At 44.7% G+C, this 15,573-nt stretch overlaps 1 protein-coding gene and 1 long non-coding RNA gene across 2 annotated transcripts in view; both read left to right on the top strand.

Annotated features, from left to right (window-relative positions):
* The window catches only part of LOC110397968, a 29,085-nt gene extending 17,721 nt beyond the window's left edge, over positions 1-11,364 (top strand). The window contains exon 3 of the long non-coding RNA XR_002438124.1: positions 10,340-11,364. This is a non-coding gene — a long non-coding RNA (uncharacterized LOC110397968). The remainder of the gene's footprint in view (positions 1-10,339) is intronic.
* DCTN6 (dynactin subunit 6) lies at positions 13,031-15,510 on the top strand. Its single transcript, XM_021395049.1, has 7 exons — positions 13,031-13,629; positions 14,265-14,329; positions 14,414-14,519; positions 14,602-14,690; positions 14,840-14,887; positions 14,986-15,128; positions 15,199-15,510. Exons 1-7 carry the CDS (start codon positions 13,607-13,609, stop codon positions 15,295-15,297), a joined length of 573 nt encoding a protein of 190 aa, XP_021250724.1. The 5' UTR covers positions 13,031-13,606; the 3' UTR covers positions 15,298-15,510.

Genomic DNA, 15,573 nt, shown 5'->3' with positions numbered 1-15,573 from the left:
GTACTTGTCTGAGTAACGCAGCTAACTAAAATATTTGGGCACATCTGAAAATACTTTGTTTAAAAACACTGACATTTTGACATTAAAAATGAGGATAAAATTTTCAAGATTGTTAAATGTCCTGCAAAGGGATTGATCTCCTATATGCAGTGGATATAAGCTGGAGTAATTGCAATGATACATATACTATTGAAACTATTTGCTACCTGAGAAAAATGAATTTTGTGCTATCCACGGATATAGGTTTGGAGCAATATATGAGCATTTTATGCAGTACTTGAGGAGACTGAACTGGACCACGAGTATGATTTATGTGTGTGAACAGTTTCTTTTTGTCAGTAAGTGAGACTTTGGGGACACTGAAGGCTGGAAACAAGTTTTTCATACTCGGTCGTCACAAAAGCTGTTAACTGATCTTGTAGAAAAGGAATAAGCTGCCTTTTACACCTACAGCTTGCTTAACTGTAGCCTCCGTGGGCCTGCTCCTCTTGGATCCATATTCTGACATTGCAGATTTTCACATGTAATGTATTTCAGAGTGATTCTTTAGAATGATTTTGTGGAGCTGCTAAAATTGGATTCTTTCCAATGGCAAAAAATGACATTTTTATATAAATTTATTTTCATCAGAACGATGGAGAGTCTGCATATGTTCCTCACTATATGTACTTTGCAGAAATACACTGCTAATTAAGATGATGATGTTTATGAACTATTTATTTTAAACAGACTATGGCTCTGTGATTATTCATGGTACTAGGTTACCCTGCCTTAGATGGTGTGGATTTTATAGGATTTGTATATTCTGGAGTGTTTCAACCTTCTTTGCTGTAAATACATCCTTTAAGATGAAACTCAGTAATTGGTTTGCAAAGTGTAAGGCATTTTCCCCTCCAAAACTGTGATGACCTTATAAAGACAATACTTGTGTTCAAAACAGGAGTAACTAGGAAATATGTACAAGTCTTACAGATGGCTGAAAATAATTGTTTGTAATAGGCTTCTTGCAATTAAAAGCCAGAAATCTTCCCAGAATAGTGACTATTAATGAGCATTTCTGAATACCCTTGTTCTATCCAACAATCAGACAATGGTATCCTTACAGTTAATAATTGATGATAATCTATTTTGCTCTACACGGGAGCACTTTTTACCTTGTGAACTTACATTTCTCTCTGCAGTGGAGAATGTTCCCCAGGTGATGGATATACTGGACAGAGATAGCTGACTGATCTGGTGTAATACACAACCTCCTACCCTTTGGGAAGTCAGCGAATTCTTTGTTGTTGAAGCTTTTCTAAGAGATATTTCCAGGGTGCGTTTTAAATCTAAATTTGATTCTGCTAGCAGTCATTTCTGTGTGACAGTTTCATTTCTTTCACATGCCAATATGTCAGATAACTTGGCGTCTCTCTCTGCCCCCAAATTCACAGAATTCATTTGTTAGCTTTACGTTGCAACAAATTCAAAAATAGATTTGCCTTAATGCTGACCCTTGCCATTACATTTCAGACTCAATCCAACTGCTGACAGTTTGGGGTCAGTGCTCTTTTATGAGGTCTGTAATCTCTGGAAATAGCTATCATTGTTTATCAGTGTTTAAGGAACAATTTGGTTAAACATTCTCAAATATTTAAAATAATCATCTGTTTTTGTGCCACACATGATATGATTTGCATAAAATCAATGCTTTCATATCTTTGTGAGCAGTTTTTCAGAGTATACACGATTCTTCCTGTGCTGCACTGAAAACAACTTTCAGTGATTTCACAGCTGTCCCAAGAATAGCAGATTTGATTTCTGCTCTTCTTCAGGCATCTTATTAAAACACTAATTATGATCACCATCAATAGACATGAAGGTATTTTTTAAAGGAATCAAATGCCAAAATTGGCCAGCCGTTTCTTGTTGGCCTATTTCCTGCTACCGTGTTATCATGATTACGGTTATTATTATTATTAGTGAAAATGGACAATACTCTTATTTCAGGTGCCAATTCATTTGAAGAGGTAGTATTTTTACAATACAGAACTGCTTTAAATGAGCTCTGTGGATTGGATCCCTGGTTGTCGCGCATCACTAACATTCTGCAAGTTGAAATGTTCCAATGTAAGGATGGTATTTGGTGGAAAATGTGCTACAGCTCAAGAGACCAGCCCCTATATTAAGCTGGATGGGAATGTGAGGTGTTTAAACTCTGCTTCAAAGAGCAGTTCCACGGATTGTGTAAATATATTGTCTTTTCAAAGGCAGGAGACTAAGTCACAGGGGACACAAATTTTCTGTTTGCATGCATTAAGCCAGTAGTTGACCTAGTTCAAAACTAAAAACCTCTTCATCCCAAATGCATATCCTGCTGACTGTTCCACTATATCATTATGCAACGCGAGGCAGAAGGACCATATGGTAGATTTCTGTTTGGAACATAAGCTGGTTAAATAAACAATCACACATTCTAGAGAAACTTGTCCTTCATTTCTCTCAGAACTTGGCTAGTGGGATCATTGCAGAACAGTGATAAGAAAGACAGAAAATATTGATAACTATTTGGCTTCTCATACTTGAGACATTTACATGCTTCTTAGCAATACGGATGCTGGAAGCCAATTTGAAACTAATATTTCTATAATCAAATGACTTTAAATTCATTGTTTATTTCTCACCAGTTTTGTGCATGGTTCCAAAGAGAGCGTGATTTAATGAGAAGTCTGTAGAATTTTTGCTTTTACAAACTAGTAAAGTAATACTGAAGGACTGCATCTGCTTCTGTTATTTTCATTCTACCTGACCTAGTGAATATTTGGCAGTATTTTCATGCCTTGTAGCTGTTTGTTTAGGATAGAGAAGTGTTTTGGAACTGTGGCATTTGAGAGGAAGAATCAAGGCATTTGGGGAAAGATGCAGTTTTGTCTTTACCAGTGACACATCATTATCTGTTGTCACTATGAGGTACTAATATTTCAAGTTTGGGGTTTTGTGTGTTGGTTCACATGTGGCTTAATGCTGGTATTTTGCTCCAGAGCTTATCTCTGCTAACTTGCAGTGCATGAAAGCATTTCTCATACCCGTTTTAGATGCACATATGTTAATAATGAATTTAAGTGCAAGGCAACACAGACTTAATCCCCATGTCACGGTCTCAGTATCCTCATCTTGTACTAGTTCTTAATTCACAGAGCTACAGAGCAGAAGCATAGGGGAGAATGCTAATCCTTGGATAATGCGTTATGTAGCTGACTACCAGTATACAGGTTCTTCTTCTGTTCTCTTTTTCTCCCCTACAAGTTCAGATCTGCATAAGCAGTAAGCCTAATGAAGGCTATAGCCATCGCACTGTGCAGTGGGAGATGCTCGCTGTACTTTTGCACGGACTACTTTCCTCTTGAAATTTGTAAATTACAAAACAAGGGAAAGAGCTGATGAAGTGAGAGGGACTTAAGTCATTAATCAGCAGAGTGGAACCCAAAAGCAAAGGGCTTTACAAAAAACAAAGACACATAGTAACTTTCAAAAGGTGAAAATATGTTACGACCTGTGATACTGGGCAGATATAACTGAATTGATAACATGGACCTACAGCCGTTTCACAAAAATGGGAACTTTGATCTGCTAGCTACGGGATACTCGACAACAGTGGTGTGCAAGACCTTGACACCCAATGAAAATCATGACATGCTCTTCACAAACAGTATCTCTGTGGTGAGTAGGCAATGAATACTACTAGAATATGTCCAAACAGATCTTTAACAGATAGGTTACAGGTTAAGAAAGCAACATATTTTAAAAGTTTTGTGAGCAGAAGTTAAGCTAATCTACATGACACTCTAAGACTTGATCAGACGTGAATATTGTATACTCATGCAGAGTGAAAATAGACCTTGTTGGATAACCTGCTGGTACCAACAAGATCCATTTTAAGAACAGAATAATCTATATTTCTTCTAAATGTCAAGATCTATACTAAAAGTGCACTAAAATATTAAAATAAACTTTTCATGTATGCTGTATTTGTATACCTTCTTCTGTATACGCACCTTGGAGCGCTTGCCCCAAATTAGCAATGGTAGTTACGGCATACAACTATTAACTGATCCCGATAAGTACGCCTGGAAGTATTCTCTCTGAAAGTTTAGGTGACATTCAGAGTTACTGGATGCTTCAGCAGCTGAAATAGAAATGCTGTTCAGCTCCCCAGCTGTCTTCTCCAGAGCATGCCTCTAACAAGAACAGTACACTTGCATGCGTTGTTGAACTACAATAGGACAGGAAAGTGATTAAAGTAACAAAGCAAGATGTAGTATCTCTGTTGTAACATATATTAAATATGGAATTGAATATAAATGGAAATGAGATGACTTTTGTACAGCTCACCTTAGCAAAGTCATGTCGCCATGGAAATTAATTTTAATATTAAAAGCATGTATAAACATTGTCTGAACTTACTCTCAGTGCTTAGTCCAAGCCCAGCTGCGCTGTCCTGGGTCTGTTAGTTCTGTGGGTTTTCATACATCATCCTATCTATCCAGCTGGCTGTCCCTTTGTATCTTCAAAGTGTTTAACAGCAAATTCTATGGACAATAAGAGTTACCTTGTAGTATCTTTCCAAACATCTGCCAGCCAGCACAATATTACAGTCTGACAAAAGGCTTTTGAATTTCATGCTATTCCAGCGGGTAACACTACTATTTATTAAATTAAGACTATGGAGTACTGTGATTTTGCCAGTCTGTTGTTTTACTTTGGTTTGTAAACCCCCTGAGCATTGAAGGTGTGCAAATTTTTGTTCCAAAAATTCTTACTTTCTTTGAAAAAAAAAAAAAGTATTCATTTATGTGGATTTCGCGTAGTAGTGGTATTGACAATTGATGATTTTATGATTTTACGTCCTCTTGAGAGAATTGATACTGTTAGTGAAAAACAGTTCAATTTTGCAGCTTGGAGATAAACAGACAGGAGGGTGATGCTAACTGAACGTAAAGGATACTGAGGTATTCACACAATATCGTTTTGAAAATATGTCAACGGTTTACGGGCGTTAGGCCCGATTCCGTGACAAAGGGGACGGGGAACCCAAGGGCCCACGTCCCGGGAAAGGGGAAAAGGGTAGGGAGATGGCCCTGAGAGCAAAGAACAGCGGCAACAATCTGAGGAGAAACAAACTAATTTACTAAATAAAATATCGGAATGCAAAACAACACACTATAATACAATATAATTACAATTTAAGCTGATAAATCCAATACAGAGAGAGAGAATGTCCCAAAATCAAGGTAGGCCTTACTCTACTACCGACGATAAGACGGCTGGAGAGCGAGGTGCTGCCAAGACAAGAGACGGCGGAAAAAGGGATGAGGTCTCGTGATCTGCAAGTTTTTATACTGCGAGCTTCTATCTTTTCCCTCCGTCTGGAAAATGGTAACAAAGGAGCAAAGTACCGTGGGGACTGTAGTAGTCCTTCTCTTCTGAGAACTAGGTATGTCCACTACATGATGTTATGATTTGGAGTACCAATAACCGAAAATCACAAAACCATGACAAAATAATATAATAATTGCCATATGTTTAGCTCTAGAGATGCAGAACATCCTTTATCTTAAATTGTATAATGTTGTTCAACAGAATCTGTTTACAGTTTTGTAAGCGTCAAAACCTGTAACGTCTCCACATGTTTTTCTCTCTCTCTTAGGGCAGATAAGAATTACGCGCTACCATTTAAGAAACACCTACTTTTCAGCTTTGGTTTGTTTATACAGATTTGTACATTGCTCTTCCACTACAGATTCCAGTGGTTTTGGTTTTTGTAATAATTATCACTTCTAAAATCATGCTCTGTGCTACGAAAGCACTCATTGTTTAAAGGAAGAAAAACAGTCTGCATAGGGCACAGAGCCTTATACATAGCAGTTACAGGCACTTACAAAACATATAGATACATATTATCCTGGAAACAGGTAAGCTAGAATAAATTGCCAAGGAAGATTCTATAATATTTGTCCTTAGTGCTAGATAAGATCATGGTAAGGCGGAACCAAAAGCGTTTGGGCCAAAGGAATCTCTAGGAGCATCTAACAGTTTGGTTAGCTGCCACTGACCCCAAGGTGCTTGCAGCCTTCAGTGCAGCTTGGCCCTTAATTCAGGATGGTCGAGCCGCCTTTCATTTGGTGCTGGAGAGAGGCCCGTACATAAACAAAATGTGCAGCGCAACTCCCTGACAGATGCATTGGTTTGTGTCATGGTTAGTGCTGGTTGCCTAGCAGGTGTTGGAGCGCGTGTCCCTGTCAGGGAAGAAGCTATGACCCAAAAGAAAGACTAAGTAAAATGTGGCTCTGTTACTGAATGAGGTGGGGCCCCTGTGATGCAGAACAGAGAAAAGGCTGAGGTAGTGAATGCTTTCTTCACAGTTTTTTTTTTACTTAGCAAGACTGATCTCTAGAAATGATCGCAGCAGCAGTAAAGACGGAAGATAAAAAGTGAGCTTTGGTTTTTAAACCTTTTCCATATTTCTTCATACCTGGTGATCTTGCACTACTAAAATGCTGTCTGTTGCAAGCCTTCCTTTACAACTTAAGCACAAGATGGTGTTAAGCTGTTATACACTCTTGCCTCAAGCTATGCAGAATTTCTGTGAATGTTTTCAGTTGGGTATCTTCTTATACAACCTTTAGTCATCAAGCCTTAAAGTAGATGATGAAAAACATACCAAGTCATTTATGAGTGGATACTGTGAAGAATGTAAGGAAAAGAATTCATTGGAGTTTTGCAACCTCAAAATCAGTTCTCAGGACAAGCACAGATGATGGCAAACTTCTATTTAATACACAGATTTCTAGTAACAGTATTATTCCTTTCCAGTATTCAGTATGATACTATAATAGAATCTCTCAGGCACGGCATTGTCTAACTGCTTTATGCTGAATGTATGCAATTCTCTTTTGCTCAAAACACTGCTCCTAGAGGTGGTACATATACGTGTTGCTGGAGTTGTTTGTGGTTTTGTTCATTTGTTTTTTCATTGTCATAGTAATGATTTATTTGCAACACTTTTGTTGGTTGGGTTTTTTGTTGTTTTTATGTTTGTTTTGTTTTAATTACCATTAATTGAGATATTTGAGTACTATTGCATAGCTAGCTGTCATAGGTGAAAACATATCGCCTGGTTGTAAGCTTACTGCAAAGGCTGATACACAGAGTGGAAAATTTGATAATTTTCTCTGTCAGCTTTGGAGCGTCTGTATTTGTCAGCCTTTCCATTCAGGAAGGAGAGGCCTGCATAGTCTGTCCCTGTCCTGTTGCCTTTGATCAGAAACGTATCTTGACTCCTGGCAGCAAGGAAATCTTTCTTGTTGCAAGTTTCGTTGAAATTAGTGCACCTAAGAAAGGGTCAACTTAACCGACTTCTTGGGATTTAGCAGATTACATCTTTTATTCCTTTCATAAATTTATTTATGAAAGTATTAAATTTTCAGATTAAAATATTCAAACGCGTTCTGCAGTGTAACTGTGGGAAGCTCTAGAGCCAGTGCCCATATCATGTTCTATACTTCTGCTGTAGAAGACTCATAATTTATCCATTAATGTAATAGATATTTCTGAAAGAAGAATTAAACCAGGAGGAAGATGAACTTTTTACATTTCACTTGTCCTTATGGTATCACAGTATTTCTTAACTTGTGCATCAGTTTATATGGTCATCTGTCGTTTCTCTTCTTTCATCCCAAGGGGCAAGTGTGCAGTATCATTCTAGCGAGTTGGATTTTGTTGTTTTGGTTGCACAGTTGTTTCAGTTTTGTAAGTATGTGCTAGAGACAACAACATCAAGACGTGTCTTGCATTTGGACAGAGATTCATGATGTTTCTGATCAAATCTTCTTAGTGATTGCTTGAGGATATTAAAAATTAGTGGAAAATATTGTTCCTTGCAGTTTTTCAGAAATGAGTGAGCTACCAGTGAAAATACAGTTTCCCATCAATACGTTGGTGGAGGCCCTATTAAAAGAGCTCAGCTTTCTCATGAATTACCTCAGTTCACGATACCTTTCAGACAAGACACAACTTCTGTCTTGTAGGCGATGATGTCAGATCACATCTGCAGAAACTGAAGGATGGAAGTGAGCGTACTGGGTATCATCTGACGCTGGCCCAGTGTACCAGTTCCTCATGATTCTTCATAGCAAGGCAAGGAAGATATCTAAGTCTTGCAATCGCTTGGAAACGCATCCAGAATTTGACTTCTGCTAAGCTGATAACTGAAAGCAAGGAGGGTTAATATATCCTCTAAAATGGGGGCTCTTTCTCATTATTAATAACAAGGAAAACAACTCTAGCTTACACTGCATTCTACTCTTAGGTGGTTAAATGTAGCTGAGGTAGATGATAATATTTGTTCTTACATAGGCAATAGAGGCTCCCAAATGAAATAATTTCTGATTTCCATTGTTTGAGGCTGACAAATGTGATCCTATGAAAACCAGCCTTGCACTGAGTCTCTTCACTGTTTAATTTTTTTTCATTTGATTTTTTTTTTCTGTCGCTTACATTTGAATATCTGCTCATCCCTTTAAGATGGGATCTTTGAGATTTGGGTAGCCAATGAGGACAGACAGGACATCATGCTGATCTAACATAGAATAGTCATACGTTGTTTCAGTAGCTCTTTTGTTTGTTTGTTGAAACGCTGTCCTTCAGAAGGCTTGGGATTTATTGATTTATTTGTGTTTGAATTGGTGAATCATATCAGAATCATTGTTTTGTTTTGTTTCACGTACTTTGTAGAAAGATGCCCATTCACTCTCATGAGAGCTTTGCCTGTTCTGCAGCGTTCTTGACAGCTAGATGAAATGTTGGGGTCTTAGTGCATTTTGCTTTGGTGGCCCAGGCTTTTGGAGATCTTAGGGTAATATTTGAAACTGAATTTTATTTTCACAATTGTGATACAATTACAAGATGGGGATATTTCACCCTTCACAACAAGATATCTGCGTTGGTGATGATGATCTGTAAACTACTAGAGAACTGACAAAGAAGCCTGGAAGCATTTTCTTTGGTTCTGACTTTTATTTTTCTTTTAATGGTGAGGAAAAAAAAAAAAAAACATTGTGCATGTCCTTGCTCTGTGGGTTCAGGATGTGTTGTTCTTTTTCCTGGGAAGTAGCATGGGATAGGATATTGGTAATAAGGCCAAGTGGCTTCATTGCTTATTAAGTTGTGTACTGTTTGACAGTTAATTCCATAACTGATCAGTGTTGATGGTAGTTGGTGTTGCCTCCTGATCTTTTATTTAGTTTGGACTTCTGGGAAGTATTTGTGAGTTTAATCAATTTAAGCTTTTAATAGGTAAATGCATTCTGTGAGTAGTGGTAGATTATTGCTAACAAAAGATGAATGGAAGAATGGATGTTTCATTTTACTATATATCCTGGGAAAAGTTGTCCTTTTTTCAGATTAACATAGAATCATGAAATCACCAAGGTTGGAAAAGACCTACAGGATCATCCAGTCCAACCATCCACCTATCACCAATAGCTCTCACTAGACCATGTCCCTCAACACAACTTCTAGATGTTCCTTGAACACCTCCAGGGTCGGTGACTCCACCACCTCCCTGGGCAGCCTATTCCAGCGCCTGACCACTCTTTCAGAAAAGTAGTATTTCCTAACATCCAGCCTGAATCTCCTCTGGTGCAACTTGAGGCCATTCCCTCTCATCCTATCAGCAGTTACATGAGAGAAGAGGCTGACCCCCAGCTACTACAACCTCCCTTCAGGTAGTTACAGAGAACAGTAAGGTCTCCCCTGAGACTCCAGTTCTCCAGACTGAACAACCCCAGCTCCCTCAGCCGCTCCTCATAAGGCCTGTGCTCCAGACCCCTCACCAGCTTCATTGTCCTTCTCTGGACATGCTCCAGGGCCTCCATGTCTTTCTTGCAGTACTGAACACAGTACTCGAGGCGTGGCCTCGCCAGTGCTGAGTACGAGGGACAATGACTTCCCTGCTCCTGCTGGCAATGCTATTTCTGATACAAGCCAGGATGCCACTGGCCTTCTTGGCCACCTGGGCACACGGCTGGCTCATGTTCAGCCAAGCTTTGACCAACACCCCCAGGTCCGTTTCCTCTACACAATCTTCCAGCCACTCTGCCCCAAGCCTGTAGCGTTGCCTGGGGTTGTTGCGGTCAAAGTGCAGGATGTGGCACTTGGTCTTGCTGAACTTCAGTCAGTTGGCTTCAGCCCAGAGATCCAGCCTCTGTAGGGCCTTGCTACCCCCAGGCAGATCGACACCTCCTGCCAACTTGGTGTTGTCTGCAAACTTACTGAGGGTGCTCTCAATGCCCTCATCCAGGTCATCAATAAAGACACTGAAGAGGACAGGCCCCAGCACCGACCCTTGGGGAACACCACTCGTGACCGGTCGCCAGCTGGATTTAACTCCATTCACCACCACTCTCTGGGCCCGGCTCTCCAGCCAGTTCTTCTCCCAGCAAAGAGCATGCCCGGGCAGGCCATGGGCTGCCAACTTCTCCAGGAGAATACTGTGGGAGATAGTGTCAAAGACTTTGCTGAAGTCAAGGTAGACCACATCAACAGCCTTTTCCTCATCCACCAGGTAGGTCACTTGATCATAGAAGGAGATCAGGTTGGTCAAGCAGGACCTGCCCTTCACAAACCCATGCTGGCTGGGCCTGATCCCTCAGTTTCCCTGCACGTGTCATGTGATCTCCCTCAGGACAATCTGCTCCATAACCTTCCCTGGCACCGAGGTCAGGCTGACAGGCCTGTAGTTCCCCAGATCCTCCTTACGACCCTTCTTGTAGATGGGAGTCACACTGGCAAGTCCCCAGTCTTCTAGGACCTCTCCAGTTGACAAGGAACGCTGATAGATGATGGAAAGCGGCTCGATCATCTCCTCTGCCAGTTTTCTCAGCACTTGGATGGATCTCATCTGGCCCATGGACTTGTGGCAGTCCAGGTGTAGTAGGTCTCTGACTGTTTCCTCCTGAATTGTGAGGGGTTTAATCTGCTCCTCATCTGAGACTTCCAGGTCAGAGAGTAGAGTACCCTGAGGATAACTGGCCTGACTATTAAAGACAGACATAAAGAAGGCACTGAGAACCTCAGCCTTTTTCTTACCCTCAGTGATCACGTTTCCAGCCACATCCAGTAAAGAATGGATATTCTCCTTGGTCCTCCTCTTACTGTTAATATATTTGTAAAAGAGTTTCTTGTTCTCTTTTACCCTAGCAGCCAAGTCAAGGTCAAGCTGGGCTTTTGTCTTTTTAATTTTCTCCCTGCACCTCCTAACAACCTCTTTGTACTCTCTCCAAGTTGCCTGTCCCTTCTTCCACAGGAGGCAGATTCTCTTTTTTTTCCTGGACCCTCAGGAAAAGCTCCCTGTTCATCCACACTGGTGGTCTTCTCTGCCAGCTCATCTTGCAGCTCAGGGGGACAGCCTGCTCCTGTGGCTTTAAGACTTCCTTTGTGAGGAGCAACCAGCCTTCCGGGACCCCTTTACCCTCCAAGACTGAATCCCAAGGGACCTTCCCTACTATTCTCTGGAACAATTCAAAGTCTCCCTTCAGGAAGTCCAAGGCAGCAGTTTTGCTGTCCCCTCTCCTGGCTCCACCAAGAATCGAGAACTCTACCATTTCATGGTCACTCTGTCCAAGACAGCTCCTGACCTCCATATCTCCCACCAGATCTTCTCTGTTTGTGAACAGTAGGTCTTGCAGGGCACCTCCCCTGGTAGGCTCTCTCACCAGCTGCAGAAGGAAGTTATCTTCCAACACTCTAGAAACCTCCTAGACTGCTTCTTCTGTGCTGTGTTGTATTCCCAACATACACCAGGAAAGTTGAAGTCCCCCATGAGGACAAGGACTGCCGATCGCACAACTTCTGCCAACTGCTCATAGAGCACGTCATCTGTCTCTTTATCCTGGCTAGGCAGTCTGTAACAGACCCTTACCAGGATTTCTGCTTTGCTGGTCCTTCCCCTGATCCTTACCCATAGAGATTCAACCTTATCATCCCCAGCCACAAGCTCAATAACATCAAAATACTCTATAACATAGAGAGCCATGCCACCACCCTTCCTTCCTTGCCTATCCTTTCTGAAGAGCTTGTAGCCATCCGTGGCAGCACTCCAGTCATGGGAGAAATCCCACTATGTGTCTGTAATGCCAACCCAGTCATAGTTTGCCTGCTGCACAATGACTTCCAGATCCTCCTGTATGTTGCCCATGCTGTGTGCGCTGGTGCAGATGTTCTTCAGCTGAGTCATGAATCTGTGTCACAACTTTAATATTAATACTCTACGTTACTGTAGAGTAGTGTAAATATTAACTTCCTTGTTAACAGACAGCAACTAATAACATTTCTTGAAAAGAAAAAAAACATTTCACGCAAAAGCACTCAAACATGGGTTCACCCTGGTGCATACCAACATACTGCATTCTGGGGACCAACCTGACCAAGTCTGTGCCATCCCTCCCTGCTTCTTGTCCCACACAGCCAGCCCCAGGGCTTGCCCCCAGAGGCAGTCAGCCTGGTTTCTGTGTCTGAGCTTAAACACATGAGGACCAGTCTCTGTTTTCAAGCTCCTGCAGCAGCACAATGAGCTTGTTACAAGGCCTGAAAAACAGGTGGCAGCCTTACAGTTTGAGCTCCAGTAGCGATCAAGTGAGCCCCCCAAATGCAAAATCTCATCTCTGTTTTGCACCACCCAGTGAGCCAGTTCTGAAGTGCCAAAATCACACATCAGTCCCTGTTTCCGAGTCCCAAATCCAGGCTCATTCTGAGACCCAAATGCAGCATCTGGTCTGTTTTCAAGCTTCTATGTCAAGCCCCAGAAACACAGGAGTTCGTCTATGCATTCCAGAGCTGGGAATGCACAGCTCAATCCCTCTTTATGAGCCCCCTCGGCCCCATCAAATGAGCCTGCGTTTGAGCCCCCAAACCACAGACCCTCAGTCTCAATTCCTCAAACCTGAAACCCAGCCCAAAGAGCCTCATTCCTAGCCCCCTGAAGACGAGCGAGCTCACCTCCCCATCGAGCCCCAAACAGTGCACTGAGCCTGGGTTTGAGCCCCCGCAACGCAAGAACTCACGTCTGCCGCTGAGCCCCAAATTGCTCACCCAGCTGCATTCTCTGCCCCAGCAGCCATCACCACATAGCTGTGCTCTTCCTTCCAAGCCCAGGTGCGATGCCGGGGCGCCGCAGGGAAGCTCAGGCGAGGAGCCGGGTCCTCACCCGCCGCCCCTCCGAGCGCCCAGACCGAGAGGGAAACCGAACGCAGAAGCGGGCGGTCGGCAAACAAAACATTCTGCTCCCACCTTCCTCGTGGGATCCGCAACTTCGGGCTCCTCCCGTTCCTCGGCTTTCTCCCCTCTCTTGTGCGGGGCTCAGAGACAGGCACGCCGGCTGCTGGCCGCGCGGCGGAGGGGCACACCCGACTCAGCCCGCTCGTACAGCCCCAGGGACGGAGCATCCGAGCGGTGCACCCCACAGACATCGCAACAGCCGGCGCGTCGGGTAGAGGGGCTGCCCTGCCGCTGGGAGGAGCCGAGCGCGCCCCGCCCACCGCGGCGCGGCGTCTGCGCAGACGGAGGCGTCATGGCGGAGAAAGCGCAGAAGAGGTGAGGGGCGGTGGCGGTGCGCGCCGGGTGAGGCCGAGCCGGGGTGCTGCCGCCGCGCGCCCCCTCACAGCTGCTCCTCCCGCGCGCCCCAACGGCTCTAACGGTCACCTCCCCGCGCGCCGCAGTGCGACCCTCCGCCCCTGGGCCCCGGCGGTCCTCTCTGCCCCCAGACAGACCCCGTGCACCACAGTGCTTTTCTGTGTGCCCTAACGGTCCCGCATACCGTCCTCTCGTGTGCCACGGCGGTGCCCTGTGTACCCCAGTGTTCCCTTTATACGCCCCTGCGGTATGCCCCGTCCCCCCAGGCGTCCCATCGGTGTGCCCCAGCGGTGCCATCTGCCCCCATACTGGCTTGCTCACGTGCCACAACAGTCCCATGGGCCCCCGTGGTCCCTTCATGCCCCCCATCGGTCTCTTGGTGTGCCACAGCAGTCCCCTCTATTATCCGGCAGTTTTCTGTGTCCGCTGGCGGCCCCTCGTGTGCCCTAGTGCCTCCCACCCCCGCAGTGGTTCCCCCCTGTAGCCCCTGCGCCGCAAAGGTTCTCCTCGCAGACCCCGATCCATGCCCCATGCTGTCCCCAGCATCCTCACCCTGTGTGCCGCCAGCACCACTCACCTGTGTGTTCCCTCCACAGCGTGAAGATCGCGCCGGGAGCCGTGGTGTGTGTGGAGAGTGAGATCCGCGGCGATGTCACCATCGGTAAGGACAGCACCTGGTGGTCCTTGTCACCCACCCACCGGTGTACATGTTGGCGGCTTTGGTGACACCGGGCGGCTTCCACAGGGCCGAGGACGGTGATACACCCGAAGGCCAGGATCATTGCAGAGGCAGGGCCCATTGTGATCGGGGAAGGCAACCTGATAGAGGAGCAGGCGCTCATCATCAACGGGTGCGTGCGGGGCTGCCCTCTTCCTGCCCTGCTCTGAGGGCAGCTGCTGCTAACACCTAAGGTATGTTCACATGTCTCATAGGTACCCAGAAAACATCACGCCAGAAACTGAGGAGGTGGAGCCCAAGCCCATGATCATTGGCACCAACAACGTCTTTGAAGTTGGGTGCTGTATCCTTGCGCTGTGGGGAAACACACGGATGTTGCCCAGGCACGGGCATCCTGGGGGTGCTTAAGGGTCAGATTTTGGTTTGAAAGTGGTGCTGGGGCACACCTTTTGAACCAAAAGCAAAAAGTTTTCCTTTGACAATAACCTGTAGATTCACAGGCAATGAAAGTGGGAGATAACAACGTAATAGAATCCAAAGGTGAGCTCATGCTGTCTTTGTCCTGCTCAGAGTTTTGCTGTTGGAGCAGCAGTGCGTGGCTCCAAGGAGGGCAGCCCTCACAGGGACTCTCTTTACAGCATTTGTCGGCAGAAACGTGATCCTGACGAGCGGCTGCATCATCGGAGCCTGCTGCAACGTCAACACCTACGAGGTGATCCCTGAGAACACCGTCATCTATGGTGCTGACTGCCTTCGCCGTGTGCAGACCGAGCGGCCACAGGTAGGTGCTGTCCCCCCATCCCCAGGCGCCCCTCATGGCTGCCCATTGCTGACAGTGCTGCTCTTTCCAGCCCCAGACACTGCAGCTGGACTTCCTGATGAAAATCCTGCCCAACTACCATCACCTGAAGAAGACGATGAAGGCTGCATCCACACCTGTTAAGAGCTGAAAGCCCTGTGCCACCAGTTGCATGCCTGGGGTCTCTTGTCCTTTGGGCACTGCACAGCCCGGGAAGCAGCTGGGCTCTGCATCCTTCATTCTCGCTTGTGTCTTTTATTTATAGCCTCCCAAGCACCACAGGCTTTGGACCCGTTGTCTCCCTCGCACCAACTCTAACATTCCGCGTGCTTTATGGGAATAAAGGGATTCCGCTCTTGCTGCAGGGTGCAGTTGCCATTCTTTCCTCCAGGCTCAGAGCTGGGTGATGTTGGGGGGCTGCGAACTA

The sequence above is a fragment of the Numida meleagris genome, chromosome 4 (assembly GCF_002078875.1).
Source record: "Numida meleagris isolate 19003 breed g44 Domestic line chromosome 4, NumMel1.0, whole genome shotgun sequence".
Classification (NCBI taxonomy): Eukaryota; Metazoa; Chordata; class Aves; order Galliformes; family Numididae; genus Numida; species Numida meleagris.
This window is presented reverse-complemented; position numbering and strand designations above follow the sequence as displayed.